This window comes from Vanessa cardui, chromosome 27 (assembly GCF_905220365.1).
Source record: "Vanessa cardui chromosome 27, ilVanCard2.1, whole genome shotgun sequence".
NCBI lineage: Eukaryota > Metazoa > Arthropoda > Insecta > Lepidoptera > Nymphalidae > Vanessa > Vanessa cardui.
The window spans coordinates 4867078-4885713 of record NC_061149.1 but is presented as its reverse complement, the minus strand read 5'-3'; the positions used below and the strand labels follow the sequence as shown (position 1 = coordinate 4885713).

Sequence of the window (18636 nt, the reverse complement as noted above, 5' to 3'; positions counted from 1 at the left end):
CAATTGAGTCTATCTTAGTCCTGCACGAAATAAATAATATGCATATTAATACGTATTAGATTAATATTTTATATTAATATATATTATTTGTGAATTTTTTTATGGTATAGGTTGGCGGACGAGCATATGGGCCACCTACTGGAAAGTGGTCATAATCACCCATAGACAATGACGCTGTCAGAAATATTAACTATTCTTTACATAGTCAATGTGCCACCAACCTTGGAAACTAAGATGGTATGTCCCTTGTGCCTGTAGTTACACTGGCTCACTCACCCTTCAAACCGGAACACAACAATACTGAGTACTGTTATTTGGCGGTAGAATAACTGATGATTGGGTGGTACCTACCCAGACGGGCTTGAAGAAAGCCTTACCACCAAACTTATTTATTATGACCTCCGTGGTCGAGTGGTATGTACCCGGGTTCGATTCCCGGCCGAGTCAATGTAGATTATCATTAGTTATCTATGTTGTCTTGGGTCTGGTTGTTTGTGGTACCATTGTTACTGCTGATTTTCCATAACATAAGTGCCTTAGCTACTTACATTAGGATCAGAGTGATGTATGTGGTGTTGTCCCATATTTATTTATTAAAAAAAAAGCATCTGTCATCCCGAGTGACAAATGGCGAAAGCGCGGGAAAATGAAATATTTAATATGGCGCGCGATGGCGAGAAGTTTTGGAGCTTAATTCACTATACTTCCATCAATTCGCTAAATTTTTAGAATTGATGTTCCGAAATTAATATAATTAGAATGCATTAAACCTTTTAGCGCGTTCTACTTTCGTTTTTTTTTTTTCATTAACACTTTTAATGAACCTCAGATCTGAAAACATACATCCTACAAAATGAAATACGCTTAATTGATTTGTTGACTTATGGACTTTCGAACTTTATAAAGCTATAATTAGTGATATACTACTTGAATATACTATGTGAGGGTAATTTTATTGATTAAGCATGCAATACATATTTGGAAAAATATATGGCAGCACTCAGTCGAGATGGCCCAGTGGTTAGAACGCGTGCATCTTAACCGATGATTGCGGGTTCAAACCTAGACACCACTGAATATTCATGTGCGTAATTTCTGTTTATAAACCTGCATGCGACTAATTTCATAGAAATTCTGCCACATGTGTATTCCACCAACCCGCATTGGAACAGCGTCGTGGAATATGTTCCAAACCTTCTCCTCAAAGGGACGGCCTTTAGCCCAGCAAAGGGAATTTACAGGCGACACTAAGATTGAACTCGACAATGCTTATAAATAACCGTGAAGTGTAAAGACAACACGTTCAAAGAAAATAAAATAATAATTTAGTTTCGATGATGAGGAGTAAGAATTTTTTTTTTAGTATGCCATTTGTTTTTTAATATGGCGACTTTTTTTACAAGTGGTAGATTGAACTCAGCAGCATTTCTATATAACCACGAGACGTAAACCAGAGTCTCAACACCTTCATAATAATAAAATAAAATTAAAAAAATATATTCTAATCGAATTGACGAAACAATTCCCTTACACTAACAACTAAGAAAATAAAAAAAAAAAAACTTAAATTTAAATTTCAATAATCGAACATCATTACATAGTACAAACAGAGTCGCTTACCGCGCTCTAACCCTATATATGCTTAGATCTTTGAAATTACGCAACGGATTTTGATGCGGTTTTTTTTTAATATATAGAGTGATTCGAGAGGAAGGTTTTTGTGTATAATACATGGACAATATAGTAAAGAAACACTGATAATTTTAGAAGTTTCTTAAAAACCCGTGCGAAGCTTGGGTGGGTCACCAGTAACTTATAATTTTTAAAATTTAAAAATGGAACAATTAACCGCACTACCGTTACGCGTCTTAATATATTGAAGAGAATTGTTTTAAAGTAAGAAAATATGCTAATCGCTCTGAAGATATCTCTGCTATATACTTACTGTCGCCATTGTGTAGTGGGAACTTTACTTTTATGGAAAAATTACCGTGAACAAACAAAAGACAAGAGTTTTTACCCGAGATTGGATTATTAATCGTTGTATATATAAGGGTTAGTGGGTCACCGTGGAGTCAATTCAATGACACCATTTCTTTTATATATTATATATCATTACATTGAGCCGAGATGGCCCAGTGGTTAGAACACTTGCATCTTAACCGATGATTTCAGGTTCAAGCCCAGGCAAGCACCACGATATATGTTCTTAATTTGTGTTTATAATTCATCTCGTGCTCGGCGGTGAAGGAAAACATCGTGAGGAAACCTGCATGTGTCTAATTTCATTGAAATTCTGCCACATGTGCTTTCCACCGACCCGCATTGGAACAGCGGGGTGGAATATGCTCCAAGCCCTCTCAGTGGGAAATTTTTAGCCTGTTACTTTACTATATATCGTTTATAAAGATATACGAGTACAGTACGACACAACTTAGATGTAGCATCGACAAATTCAATAAAACCATTTGATACAACCAATAGAAATAGCTCCCTATCGCGCCATTTGACGCTATTCGACGCTATAGATTCTCGCGTCAGTTCAACCCGAGAAAGCAAGTGCATGTAAATCGACGTGTCAAATTGACGAATATATTAATTAGGTCATATGATATTACAAGTTATTAAGTTTGTGTAAAAATCATATTCACATAAGAAATTGATATTGATAATTTGGGACAGCGTACTCAATTCGGATGTGATCGGTTTTACGAATTTTGCCGATGCTACATCCGAGTTGTGTCGTACTATATATGAATGATTTTTATAAACAACAGAAGCCGTGATGGCACTTAATTAACGTGCTTAGCCTGTATTTTAAATTCATCTTTCGTAATGTCGCGGTGTGTAATTCAAAAATGACTAATGAGCCATTGTAACAACATGCAATGTCATATTACTTCCCAAAGTTTGAGCACGTTATCGATGCAATCATCATCAACATCAGGCTATTACTGTTTACTGAACATAGGCCTCCCCCAGAGCGCGTTACTTGGTCCTCTGCTTCCCTCATCCAGCTTTTACGGGCGATCCTGCGTATGTCGTCGTATCAGCGGGTCCGAAGTCGTCTACGTCTCCTTTCTAGGACTTCAGCCGCAGCGGCCATCGGTCCTACTACAGATATGGCCAGCCCACTGCCAATTCAGCTTGCTGATTCTCCGAGCTATGTCCGTTACTTTGGTTCTCTATAAGATAACCTCGTTTCTGATTTTATCCGCGACTGATAATTGATTTAGATTTTTTTGTAAATAAGTAGAATTTTTTTTTATGTGATTGTTGGCAAACGAGCAGGAGGCTCACCTGATGGAAAGTGACTACCGCCCATGGACATCTGCAACACCAGGGGGCAGGTCGTTGCCAGCCTTTAAGGAAGGAGTACGCTCTTTTCTTGAAGGTTCCCATGTCGTATCGGTTCGGAAAAACCGCCGGCGATGGCTTGTTCCACAAAGTGGTTGTGCGAGCCAGAAAATGTCTAAGAAATCGCGCTGTTGTGGATTTTCGGACATCAAGGTGGAAATAAATAAAATATAATATAATAAATAAATATTAATAATAAACGACAATTGTTAAACATTTCGGAAAAAGCAACAAAAATATAAATTAAATGTTAAAACTATAAAAACAAAATATCGCTAGTAAATAAATAAAACTATTTCTATACAATCAGAAAGTTAAATAAATTTAAACAAAAAAGGTAAATAGAGTACATTAACTAAACTATTCAGGATGTGGTTTAAACTAAACTATATCAAGTGATAATTATTATCTCAAATTGCACTTTCAAAATAAATTTAATGATTAATTTTATAACGTCTCCGCGCCCGTGGTCACTTTCACGGGCTCGGAATCGTTTTGCGGTAAAACGTTAAAATCCACTACGAATGCGGATGTGACGTCATCGAGTGAAAGTACTTTTCGTTTTTGGTTCCGCATGAAATTGTTAAATCGTTCGAGTAACGTGTTACGTGTTGAGGCGTTACTGTTTTATAAATATATATATACTTATTCAATTTTTGTTTTGCCTAGAGAGTCGAGATGGCCCAGTGGTTAGAACGCGTGCATCTTAACCGATCATTGCGGGTTCAAACTCAGGCAAGCACCGCTGATTAATGTGCTTAATTTGTCTTTATAATTCATCTCGTGCTCAGCGGTGAAGGAAAACATCGTGAGGAAACCTGCATGTGACAAATTTCATAGAAATTCTGCCACATGTTTATTCCACCAACCCGCATTGGAACATCGTGGTGGAATATGTTAAAAACCTTCTCCTCAAATGGAGAGGAGGCCTTTAGCCCAGCAGTGGGAATTTACAGGCTGTTGTTGTTTTGCCTAAAGGAAAACCCTACTGAACCAATATCCATAAAACTTATAATAGAAGATGCAGCGCGTTTCGGATAAGCTTGTTTGAAAGATATAACACTTTCATACGGGTAGTTATGTCTGTGCTATATACATATTTTTAGGGTCATTATCTAGAATAGAATATACGTATTTTATTGTTTTATTTAACTACTATTTTTCATATGTTAAGCAAAAAAAGTAGCTCATGTCCTTTCATGGAGTTCAAGTTTGCTTCACATTAAATTTCATCAAATTCGGTTCAGCGCTCAAAGAGCATCAGACAGTCAGAGTTTCATTCACATTTATAATATTAATATAGATATATAATGACTTTACAAAAGTTCACCTTTCTAGGTATTCATTCGGCACCCATTTTGTTTTTGTGATGGGTACCTTCTTGGTCTAGTGGCTGGGTTATTTGAAAGATTCCATAGAGCTAAGAAGATGATAGAGCTGTACAGTCACGTCTTGGATAGATCTCTCTAAGATCTCAGATTGCAGATCTGTCGGATATTGAGGTAATAGATAGTCCATCGTTGTTCACACACCCATGTACCATTTCTTGCCCATTTCAGTAGCCTTTGATCAACCGTGGCCGTAATTACATCAAGAGATCATTATTATTATTACTATGTGCTATGTTCTGAGAAACCTTTCCTTGGAATTTCATTTGTCAGTCCATCTGCCTATGATCTCAGATTGCAGTTCTGTCGGATATTGAGGTAATAGAGAGTCCATCGTTGTTCACACACCCATGTACCATTTCTTGCCCATTTCGGTAGCCTTTGATCAACCGTGGCCGTAATTACATCAAGAGGTGATTATTATTATTTCTATGTGATATGTTCTGAGAAACCTTTCCTTGGAATTTCATTTGTCAGTCTATCTGCCTTAGACTCAAAGCATATATTTATTTAACCTATTGCAATCACTCAACAGTGATAACGTTCAATATAATTTTTTTTTTTTTTTAATTCTAATTCACATATTTGTCATGAGTCAAAATAGAAATAAAAGAATTCCTTTTATTTGAACTCTATCTGGTCGATACAATTAAAATTAGTAGTTTGAATTCATGTGTCATTAGATTTTAACCGCGTCTTTTGCTCACGTTGTGGGGGGGGGGACTGTTCGTAGGTTTAGATATAAAAAGGGCCTATGTCTTCCCTTGAGGTTCAAGCTTACTTGATACCTTTTGATACCCCTTTGATACCCCTTGAAATTTCTTGAAAGTCGCAAAAGCTCATCAGACAGACACGAGTTACTTACGCATTTATTATTTAAGATTGCTATGTTGTATTTTAAATGGATAGGCAAGTAAGAATTATATAATTTTTCTACAACTGGATAAAAAATCATACCCTCGAAATTAGAAATGTGGAGGCTTTTCAACCTCTAATACGACATGAATTAGAAACTCAAATTATTAACATTACTTTAAATATTTAATTTAAATTACGAAAGTACATCAACATATTCAACGGCATATGTTTAATTATATATTTGTAACAAATCCACAGAAACAAAAAATTAAAAGAAATTTAATTGGCATGTCTAAGTTTTTTCTAGTCTATGGTAACCTTAAAACAGTTTTCGACCGTGACCTAGAAATAAAGCAACAAAGTGTCACCGTACATACAAGAGTAGGTAAGGTCGCGTTCACACCGGTTACAAATGTTTGTTTTATGCAGAAATGCGTTTTCTGTCCTTAATTCGGGAGATGTAATGAATTATACATTACCTAAATTGAAAGTGGAATGAAATACTTTCATGAATTAGAAATTATTGTTTGAAATTCCGCGCTATTTTATTGACATTTGAGAGATTTTATAATACGTGTATATTATGACGTCACCACTAAGAAACGTCTTACACGATTGTAATTTAATAGTGGTAGAATGAGAATATGAGTAACAAATAAACAATACAAGATTTTATAGATGATAAAAAGGCGTGGAGTTAATACCTGTTGACTTCCAAGCAGGATATATTAATTTAAATAAGTATTTGTATTTAACGAACATGACTTTGTATTTTTTAAATGTTAAAAAAGAGTAACTACTGAGTTTCTTGCCGGTTCTTCTCGGTAGAATCTGCTCTCCGAACCGGTGGTTGTTTCACTTAATTGTAAAATGTTGATTCAAAAGTGCTCGTAAAAGCCCACTTGAATAAAGTTTATTTTGATTTTTAAAAATAAACAATATATTTGCATTGACACGACTTTTGGCTCATTTAAAAAGTTATAGGATTAATTTTGTATAACTCATATCATGCACAAAGTCGAAAATCTTATAAATCAATCGACAAAATGTAATAAGCGATATTGACTTTAACAATTATGACGTTTAAAGGATAAAAGCATCAAAATCGCATATCATAATATGTCGGTTATTGACATTTCATGATTAGAGCGAGAGCGAGGTCTATAACGCCTCGTATGTGTCACCCTTCAAATACAGATGTCTGTCTATTTGATATATTGTTGGAAAATGATAAATATATGATGGCCATTGAAAAAAGAATGCTATGGTGTACCTACTTAATAGGGGGCTCTTTGACCGTGAAATCTTTGAACAATCATCCAATTTTAGTTTCTTAAAAGTTACGGGGTTTAATAAGCCCCGTACCGGTATTATGATAGTTTTTATACGAGGTCTTAAACGCCCCGTATCGCAGGAATGTTTTAAACAAAATTTGTATCCCAAAATAAAAATAGTTGACCTTTTAAAATTCGCAATGAATTAAAAAAAAAAATTACGATTCAAATCTGCGAAGTCGCGTGTTACATATAGTGAATATTATGTGTGTAATTATGTAGTTACAATAATTCCGGAACAGGATACGACGCTCTGAATACCAATAGTATTGTAATGGAATCCAATGAGTTATTCGGAACACTTTCCAATGAATTTTATTGGTCGCCATAAAAAAGGTCCAATTGATTTTCGGTTTGTCAACCAATTGATGCTCGGTTCAGACTTACGTTAATTACTTCAATTCTGATACATTTATTAACATTAAATCCTTAAATATATAACTGTTAATTGAAAACAGTTACTGTATAAATCTGACAAGAAAGACAACAGCCTGTAAATTTCCCACTGCTGGGCTAATTCCTCCTCGCCTTTTGAGAAGAAGGTTTGGAACATATTCCACCACGTTGTTCCAATGCGGCTTAGTGAAATACACATGCGACAGAATTCCTTTGAAATTTGACATATGCAGGATTTCTCAAGATGTTTTCCTTCATCGCCGAACACGAAATGAATCAAGAACACGAATATTCAGTGGTGTTTGCCTGGGTTTGAACCCGCAATCTTTATAAAGTTATCTTCAATTTCAATTATGTATTATTCATTTGCAATACATATTTTCGAAACGTTCGATTATTGGGTAAATAAAGTCCATTTGGATTTTTATTAAATTTATTCCAATGATATTCTAATAAACAGATATGTTATAACCATACTAAACAAAAGAAAAAATTGTGCCGCGCCGGGGACCGTTTATTTTACATTTCGTTACAAGTAAAAAGGATAGCTTGATAAAAACAATAAGTAAAAGGGATAACTAGATGTTTTAATTACGCAAAACGTATAACTACGTAATTATGATGTATTATAACGTATTACTAAGTAAAACAACTAAAAGTAAACGTCCCAATTAGGACGTTTTCTAGTCTTCACTTTTTGCGCGTTAATAACATATCTGTTTACTACAAGATCATTGGTTTATTCGGTTTTATCAATAAGGGAATTTGAGACATCTTAACTAATCATCATACAAAAAAAAAATAAAGGGTACTTAATAGATGATCATATAGCAATAACACGGAAAGGAAAATTACCCGACATACTATCAAGCGTTTGAAAATAAACGATAAATATAGAAAATTACATGTAATTTTATGTTTTTTTTTTCTATTTCATTAAGTCACGTACGACACTTTCGAATGCCGTAGATATAGTTTCACCAATCTATATGTTATAGATTAATTCACATAAATGCCAAGAGCAATCAGTTCAAATCGTTTTATAAAATTAACTTTCAAAACGATGACAGTTTTCTAATAAAACTGGCAATTTTCTTTATTTTTAATTAAAGAAAAAAAAGTCTATGAACCATAGACCTCAAACATGTGTGTGAGAGTTACCCTTAACATTAAACTTAGGAGTTAAGAATCACGGGGGTCTAAGTACCCTGAGAACCCCCCCTAGGTATTGGAGGCCCGCATAGGCGGGCCGACCGTCAGGGCGTCACGGTAGCATGCGTAAGCGATCCCGTGGCGCCCGCCGAAAGACGGAGAGGGTACCGGTGTGGTGTTTTAGTGGGTAAGCCCGGTGGACCTGGGCGCACTAGGCATTCAGGAAACCGGGGAATCCCACACACCCCCTCACTTTCCATCACGTGGGAGAAGCGCGTAAAGCGTTTTTCTAGCGATAAAAAAAGGAGATTTTTTTTATGCTACGGCGGACGAGCAAATGGGCCATCTGATGGAAAGTGGTCACCATCACCCACACGACCTTGGGAACTAAGATGCTATATCCCTTGTGCCTGTAGTTACAACCTCATTCGTGTCTTCTTCATAACACGTGGCATTGACGAAATAATCTGTTGGACCCCTCGGCACAATTAAAGCCCAAAAATTAAAATTAAATCATACAATGTAATTTAACTGTTCGTTCGTTTTTTATAGCACTATACTACACCATCTTGCGTGCATTGTCGGACCGCTGGGATTCACCAATACTAGCTCACTGGATACGACTTCACGTAGTCCAGTAGAATAGTTTAAAATTAGTTTAAAGAAAAATGTCATACATAAATAATTAAGTAAAATTGCTTTTGTGAACTTACTAACCAATTTAGGTATTAAGATTAATTAATTTTTTTTTACTAACACTATATGGATCTATGTAAATTATGGTCTGAAATAAATGATTATTATTATTATTATAGATTAATATTCATAAATTATCGTAGTTTTTTATGTATTATTTATTTTATATACAAATTTCCGTGATTAAATTATTCCTTTATTTTCAGATGGCCGTAAACTATTTGGAGGATATAAAATAACACCATCATATTGCAAAGCAAGCCGAGCGGCGAAATACAACAGAGGCAATACAATATGCATGTTTAATCATGAATGCGTGCAAAGAGGCGGAGAGGTCGTCGGTGCATGCATGGATGGATTTCTCTTCGGAGCATGCTGTCAGCTACCATCAGACAGCCAATCACATTTACCAAAAGGTCCCGGTGTTGTTATGACAAGTTACCTAGATTACCCTGACCCTGAAACGGAGACTGATGATTACGATGGTGAGCAATTGAGTGCTTGGCATAACAGTTTCAAACCAGTCATCACACCCGGGTACAGACCAAGTACAAACCAAGTGTCTACATCTACAATGAAGTCAGAACAAGATTTCAGCACTGAAAGTCAAGCAGAAATCATATCTGAAGGTTTCAATCAGATTACAAACACTCTCTTAAGTACTCCGCCTAAAGACAACAACTTCTATATTAAACCAGAAGATGTGTACACACACAGCACAATCAATCACGTAGTAGCTGACACAATACTTCTACACAAGAATGGTTCAGAAGTAAACGATGTTGTAAGACCATCAGATTTTAATATTCAAATATCTTCAATGCAAACTAAACCAACGGTTGCACCAACGTCGACATCAGTTCATTCTCCTTCAATTATTGTATCAACACATAGACCAGTATACAAGCCTGTATTTAAACCAAAACCAGCAAATAAAACAACGACGAAACAGCCTACAACAGAAAACTATGTAATGGTATCGACTATTACAAAAGATACCCAAAAAATGCCGGAACTTTCATCTATAAATAGTATTATACAAATGCTCAACGAGAGTACTCCGAGTATGAAAGACGATGTAAGTTCCCCATCTACTTTAGATGTCATGGAAACAAAATCTTCACCATCTCCATCTACAGTCACCCCCATATCATACAGTAGTAGTTTCCCCAACTATTACATAACTACTGGACACTATGTTACACTTAAGCCGTCGACGTATCCAAGCAGTACTTCTTATGTTACATATTTAAACAAAAAACCTGTGTCAACCAAAAAACCATCTTACAGTAATATTTATACAACACCAAATAGCATACCTCAAGATGATAGACCTATCAAACCATATTATTCATCACCTAAGCCTAGTCAATCGACTAGCGAAGACATAGACGCATTTAATAGATATCCCACTAACCCAGAGGAGTTCGGTGAGTCTATTACAACATTTAGTTATGTAAGCTCAACCACAACATCTAAACCTACTACAACAACAAGAAAGCCACCCTCTACAAGTTACGTCACGGGATCGAAACCATTGAAAAGACCAGTTACTTCATCATCAAACTACGGATCATCAAAGCCTTTGAAGAGACCAGCAACTACTCCATCAAATTTCCTATCAACTTATGACGCCGCTGACTCCTTCTCGAGTGTAACACCAACAGTCATCGTATTAAATAATCCCAATTTAGCAACGTCTGGAGAAGAGACACAATTCGTTGAAATTTCTCAAGAACCATTCAAGAAACCAGTGAGTCAAATAACCGTAAACAATCATATCGAATCAACGAATAACATTTATATGGGAAAACCACCTCAAAGTACTGAAAAACCAAAGCCACAGACATCTTATGAAAGGCCATCTTCACCAACGGTTGTTATTACACCAAAACCATCACCGGTAACCACGCCTTATCCAAACAGAATTACAGCAACTGGGCCTTCATCAACTTCGAGCACGCCTAGTTACGATTCCTACACAGAATATCATTCAACGACGACGATGAAAACAGAAATGCAAACAGCGCCCGATAACTTTATAAACTTCCCACCAGTTAGAAATCCAATGCTCAACTCCAATGGAACTAATTCAAACATTTTCAACACAAGCGTGTCTATATCTGATAACGAATTGGATGATGTGGACTTCTCAACGCCAACCTGGCAAGATGATGATAAATTAAATGATAAAATGAACCTTTTCGTGAACAAAATCGTGGGCAGCCTCCAGGGTACCTTCCAGGAGCTGCATGACATAGTCATTCTTGACAAAAAGCCAAACGCGACAATTATTAAACCAACCACAGCTAAGCCTCCGAAGAAAACTGTCCCGACTCGAAAACCAGTGACAACTACGAGAAAACCAGCTAGAATTACAACAACAACAAAGAAACCGTTAAAAACGACTAAAAAACCACCCAAACAAACCACACCTTCTAAGAGAACTACTACAACTACAACAACAACCACAACAACAACAACAACGCCTCCGCCAACTACAACGACAAAAAAACCTGTAAGTACATTAACTAAATTGGTGATAGCACTCGCAGGGTATCATTTTATGTCCAATATTGCATCTTAAGTACGTTATTCTTTAACTTTCAGGTGACCACCACAAAGAAATCAAAGCCGACAAAAAAAGTCACCACGACCACCGTTACAACGACGGTAACAGAGCAAGATGAGGTCACAACGGAACAACCTGAGGTCATTGACTATAATGATAAGAATTGTAAGTGACATCCTTCAATAATAAATAAATATACATAAAGAACACTAAATCTGCCACTTGTGGACTAAGGCTCTTCTTCTATTGAGGAGGCGATTTGGAATTAATTCCTCGCTGCTAAATTGCGATTTGATGAATAGAGATAGTATAGAATTTTATTTGACACGTGCAACGAAATTATTTGATGAGAGACCTGAGCACGCAATAAATTACAAATACACACATGAGTATTTTGTGGGGTTCCCCGGATTTGAATATACAAGCTTTGGTTATTTATGTGATCTTGATATAAAATAACAGTCTGGTATTTAATTGAAACCAATATATTTAAATAAAACTAATTATAATGGATGAACGTGGTCACGGGTCTACCCGTGACCACGAACACTGCAAAGTGCTCGAAACGTCGGGATGTTTAAAAATAATTAATATACGCGATTCATCCATTATAATTAGTTTTATTTAAATGTGTAATAATCGCGAAAATTTAAGACAACATTATGAAACCAATATATAATACCCAACAATGAAAAGCTTTCAGATAAAAATAGTTACATTGTTTTTTCAGTATGTGGAGTCCGTCCAATGATGAAGTCAGGTCGTATTGTTGGTGGCAAGGATGCCAAATTCGGCGAGTGGCCTTGGCAGGTTTTAGTCAGAGAGTCGACGTGGATGGGTCTCGTCATCAAGAACAAGTGTGGTGGTGTGCTGATCACCAACAGATTCGTAACAACCGCTGCTCATTGTCAACCTGGGTCAGTTGAAATTCTACAATAAAAACTACAGCTTAGTAAATTTTTAGAAAAGAGTCATTATGCACTCGATTATAGAACTGGTCAGTTGTAACAGCATCAATTATTAATTTACAAGACAATACTTTCTTATATAATTATATGTAAGAACAGTAGAATTGATGATGATAATAATAACAACAACAACAACAGCCTGTAAATTTCCCTCTGCTGGGTTAAGGCCTCCTCGCCCTTGGAGAAGGTTTGAAACATATTCCACCACGCTGTTCCAAAGCGGGTTTGTGGAATACACTCCGGAACTTCAGGACCGATTTTGACAGGACTTTCACTGACAGATAACTGATATAATAAGGAGTAACTTAGGCTACAACAATACATTTTTTTATTTTTGTTAAATTTAAGCGTGCAAGGTAGCAGGCATAGTTAGTTGATAATAATATCGTCTTAATCATCGTTACAGATTCCTTGCATCTCTGATAGCAGTGTTCGGTGAAAACGATTTGTCAAAGGATGCCGAGCCCCGCAGGCCGATTGCTAAGAACGTGCGGCGCGTGATCGTACACCGGCAGTACGACGCCGCGACCTTCGAAAACGATCTCGCCCTTTTGGAACTGGACACACCCGTGCAATTCGATGCTCATATAGGTAACTAGATTTTTCCGGTTATTTCCGGTCGGATTTAGAACGAACCGGTGGTAACTTTTATTTCAATATTGTAACATGACTGATTCAATTGTACTTCTATGGGTCTACTTGAATAAGTAATATTTATAAATCATTTATTAACATAAAAATTAATAACATTAAATGCTTAAATAAATACAAATATATACATATATGGACTAAAACTAGTTACTGTATAAATCTTGATCGCGTGGAATGGTGGCAAGAATGCTAGCAGCATTTCCCCGTTGAATCGCAAATCCGATCCTCTGGGCAAAAAACGAACTAGCCCTCCTGTCGCCAGTGGAGGCAATGAGGCGAGGTGTTATACTTTTGATGAAAATATACATATATTTTTTATTGTTATTGTGTATCTTCAAAACTAGTTATCACCGGCGGCTTCGCTCATTTTAGGGGTTAGTTGTCAGGTAGTCTCAAAGTAGCCTAAGTTCTATTTTGGTGTTTGACAACATCAAATTTAGTACAGTTAAAGGCTTAATAGACAGACAGAAAGGCATATAATTGTGTTTATTTTAACTTTTCAGTACCGATCTGCATGCCTCAAGACGACACAGATTTCACAGGACGCGTTGGAACCGTCACTGGTTGGGGACGTCTTACATACAATGGAGTAGTGCCTTCAATCCTGCAAGAAGTTCAGGTACATATTCCATTATTCAGTTAGAAAAATCACAAAGACATTATACAGATATAATAACTGGATCCACTAGTCAAATATTCTACTGTACTGTAAGCTATACATGTGTGTACTGCCTCAAGGTGAGCCAGTCGAAATAAAGGTATAAGGGCCATAACATCTCATTTCCAAAGGTTGGTGAAGCACTGGTGATGTAGGGAATTTTTCATACTAATAGACGTCCGCGACTTGTTGGTTGTCATGTTTTAGGCAAAAAAGTAGGATTTGTCCTTTCATGGAGTCCAAATTTGCTTCACATCATCAAGTTCGACTCATTGGTTTGTTTGTGACAGACAGACAGACAGATAGAGTTACTTACACATTTATAGTATTGATTAATTTCTAGATTTGTAACAGATCCAATGTTTATAAGTATCTATAAAAACTATTTTGTAAATACTCCAAAGAACAACATCTTATTCGCGTACGAGTACATCAATCATATAAGATCAATAAAAGAGTATTTAATGTAATCAGGTTATATAAATGTTCTGCTTCATCAGGTTCCTGTGATCGACAACAGCGCTTGCCAGGAGATGTTCCACGCAGCTGGACACGCTAAGAAGATCCTCAATTCCTTCATCTGTGCGGGTTACGCGAATGGACAGAGGGATTCTTGTGAAGTAAGTAACTTTTCATTCCTCAAAACCAAATGTCCCACAGCTGGGCAAACTTCCCCTAAGTACTAACATAATCAGACAAATGCCTATCCTTACGCTGTTTTCGTTTGTTAAATACCATTTTAATGTAACCGTTCCACTGACGGTAACTCATTTATTAATAAAAATAAATTAATAAATATTTGGCAGCATAAGACATTACTCTTATCCCAATGTAAATTAAAGCACTTGTGTTATGGAAAATCAGAAGTAACGACGGTACAAACACCCAGTCCCAAGGCAACATAGAAAACTAATGAAAAACGGTTTATCAAACGACTCGGTCGGTAATCGAACCCGTAAGTTCGGAGTGACATACCCATGATAACCGGTGTACACAATACTCGACCATGGAGATCGTCAAAAATATTTAAATAAGTTAAAGCTTGAAACTTGTATATATTCTATGGATTTATGATTTCTTACAGGGCGACAGTGGTGGTCCCTTAGTGCTGCAGCGCGATGATGGTAAATGGCAATTAGTGGGCACTGTATCCCACGGTATCAAATGTGCAGCTCCGTACTTACCAGGAGTGTACATGAGGACTACATACTACAAACCTTGGCTGAAGTCTTTAACGGGAGTTCGCTAATCATCTTAGAATAATCAATTGAAATCCATTCCACGAAACGAGCTCCCAAAATCGCCTCGAGCGTTCATTGGTTGATATCACTAAACGCGTGACCTTGATTGGTCAAATAATTGCTTAGGATTGTCTGACATACCTGATTCGTCTCGCTTATATCTAGCCGCGCGTTTTGACCAATCAGCTGCTAGTATTTTGTACCCATGGAGTTCAACTCGTGCAATGGACTATAGTTTCTCAAAATCTATTGTATACCTCAATGTTATTTGGTATACTATTATATAGTCGCAATATATATACCTATGTACCTACTAAATTCCCATAGTGTAATTATATACGAACGATTTATCTCGCGTTAAGTATTGTTACCTGGATGGGTAATAATAATATACGATCCTCTTTTCATTCTCAATAATATTCCTTTTTTAAATTTAGAGGAACATTATTTGGCTTTATATTTTATACCTTCACGCAAGTCTGATGCAATCATTAAAAAAAAACTATTATAAATTTAATCGTTAAATCTAAAGTGTATTAAATCCCTTTCACTCAACTTTCGAATTATCAATTTTATCAATGCAATGATAAATTCCATAAAAATTAATTCCGTTCCACTTACTTAATTAATTACGAAAGTGTATAAAATTAAATTTTTATACTTTCATTTTTAAAATTCGAATCGTTTCATTTTAATATTTTGTAATGTTCTAAAATATTTGGAATTCTTTTTTTTAATGTGTCAATGATCTTTAATAAAGCGCTTGGTCGATGCTAAATTTTAAAAATCGAATGTTAATGCGTTCCAAAAAAAAAGTTGTTTAGTGCGCAATGATTTGAAATTGAAATTCCAAGTTCGAATTATTATTATTTTAATTTAAATACAGGCAATATTTTTTGTGAACGCTTTCTAATTAAAAAAAAAAACATTATTATAAATTCCTTTATAACAAAACGATATCATCCCATTATTATGATTAAATTATTCAATATACTACATCCCACCCCGTATATTATGCACTATCCTTATTTATTTGAATTTATATATTATATAAATAAAAATAATAAAAATAAACTTACTTAATAATAAAAGCATGAAAGTGTAAAGTTGAACTTAAGAAAAATGTAAAAATTACTATTTGTATTTTACATAATCCAGTATTCTACTATATTTTATCTAAAAATAATTAATAGCTCTCTAAGACAGATAAAAAATATTTTTCCATTTTTAATAATAAATAATAAATTTATAAATATTGTAAATTATTATTAATAATAATGTAAATTTAAATGCATTTATTTATTTAAATATAGCAATAAGTTTTTATATTAAGATAATTATAAATAAATTGTTATTTATTCTAATTATAAGTCGAATTAAAAAAATGTACAGTTTATTTTTAGATAATTATATTTCTTATAATAATATCTATATTAAATGCCAGTTTTAAAAATATATTTTAATAATGTCTATTTTTCTAAAGACCTATCTTTTAAGAAAATAAAAAAGGTCAAGAGCAGTTAGTCTTAATTAAAATGGAAAGAAGCAACTCAGAATATTGTTTAACTAAAAAAAAAACGCTTATATAATAATATATAATATTGAATTATTCCTGAGTGCTATAGAATATATATAATCTTTATATCATATAAAATTCTATATTAATAATTTGCAGCGTGGTGAATTTAAAAAAAAATTTCACTTTTTAGTTAAATGAGACGCGAGGTCAGGATATAGTGGATGTTTATTATTTTTGTATCAAACTCCAATAATGTTAAAACTGCAACTATTTGAAAAACTCAATATCGCTATCTCTTTCTGTTATTCCTGCTTAATAAAGGATATCAATTCAGAAATATTATCTGATGTTATATCTGTCGTAGTGATTTAAGAAATATGTAAAAAAACTATTTTTAGTATTATGTTTTATTATTAATAAAATATCAAATGCTCAACATTATTATGTATTTATACGTTATAAATAAATGACTGTTACGCATTTAATAAATATATAAGGAAGTTATTTTTATTTCATTTTATTATTATTAAAATTTTTAACCCCATTTGCTATCTAGATATTTATGTTATACACCAAATAATTTTGGACATTATATATAGTGCCCCAATCAGCCCCGTCTAACTGGGTACTATATACTCATTGAACAATTATTCCATCAAATAGTAATACTTAATATGGTTGTTTTGATTTGCAAGGGTAGTGAGCCTGTTTAACTACAAGCACAAGGGGCATAATATTATTTTCTAAGGTTGGGGTACATTGATGATGTAAGGATTAATATTTCTTGCAGCACCAATTTCTTTGGATGGTTATGACATACGTATACGTATACGTATACATATACGCCTACCTATATCACAAAAATTTAAAAATGTCTGAGTAATAAAATCAACTATAATGCTTCAATGATTATATTTATTAACATGTTATATACGATTACATTGAAGGATATATGACTTTTACATAATTATAATATAATTTTTAATTAGGCAATACACAAACTAAGTTCCGATCGCTTAGAGAATGCCGTCTTTCCATGAGTCAATCTTTCACGGCCAAACCACAGCGAATATTATGATATTTGGTAAGGAGACAGTTTGAACCCTAAGGGCATTTGGGTAGTATATATAGCTTATGTCCTCACATAGGCATTTTTATAGAAAACAATACACGCAGGCGACAACTTTTTATAAATAATGTATAAATATCATTAAAAAAAGCAACAATTAGTGATAAATTTTGGCTCAGAATTTTCCACATTGAACCCAATGAACGGATTCCAATGGATATTGGAAAATGAATCAGTATGAACCTCTTAACAATCGCAACATAAAATATATCGGTGTCCGATCGTCCAGTTATTGATAAAAATAACAAACTACATAATCACTCAACGGGGCTTGAATATTGGGGCTGAATAGAGTCGTGACGTTTGTATTCATTTATAATGAATTAAATTATATTTTATAAAACTTCTAAAACTACCGTCATTTACTATAAGATTACACTGTTTATTACACAGCTTCCGAGACTTACATACATAGATTACATATGCATACATATTGTTTGTGATTTATGATAAAGAAAAGCAGTGCCAGGAAAGCCACAGTCATTGCAACTTTAAGTACTGAAGAGCCTTCAGTACTTGAAGAACCTGCAATGACTGTGACAATTTCAGTACAGTAATTTTAATAAAATTGTTAAATTACTGTAAAAGTACTTGTAAGGACAATCAGAGTTACAAGTAAGATAAGATAACATTTAAAATCAATTCAATATATCTTAATAAATATTTGATTTCAATTCAATTTTTAGTTTAATTGCTTTTATTTATGCCGACAGGGTA

General features: G+C 34.5%; 1 protein-coding gene across 1 annotated transcript in view; it reads left to right on the top strand.

Moving 5' to 3' along the window:
- Positions 1-15981, top strand: part of LOC124541229 (serine protease filzig) — a 28953-nt gene extending 12972 nt beyond the window's left edge. Inside the window, exons 2-8 of the mRNA XM_047119108.1 lie at positions 9388-11699; positions 11792-11918; positions 12484-12670; positions 13128-13312; positions 13876-13991; positions 14531-14650; positions 15115-15981. Of these exons, the coding sequence (XP_046975064.1) occupies positions 9388-11699; positions 11792-11918; positions 12484-12670; positions 13128-13312; positions 13876-13991; positions 14531-14650; positions 15115-15279 (3212 nt within the window). The 3' untranslated portion in view covers positions 15280-15981. The remainder of the gene's footprint in view (positions 1-9387; positions 11700-11791; positions 11919-12483; positions 12671-13127; positions 13313-13875; positions 13992-14530; positions 14651-15114) is intronic.
- Positions 15982-18636: the final 2655 nt, after the last annotated feature.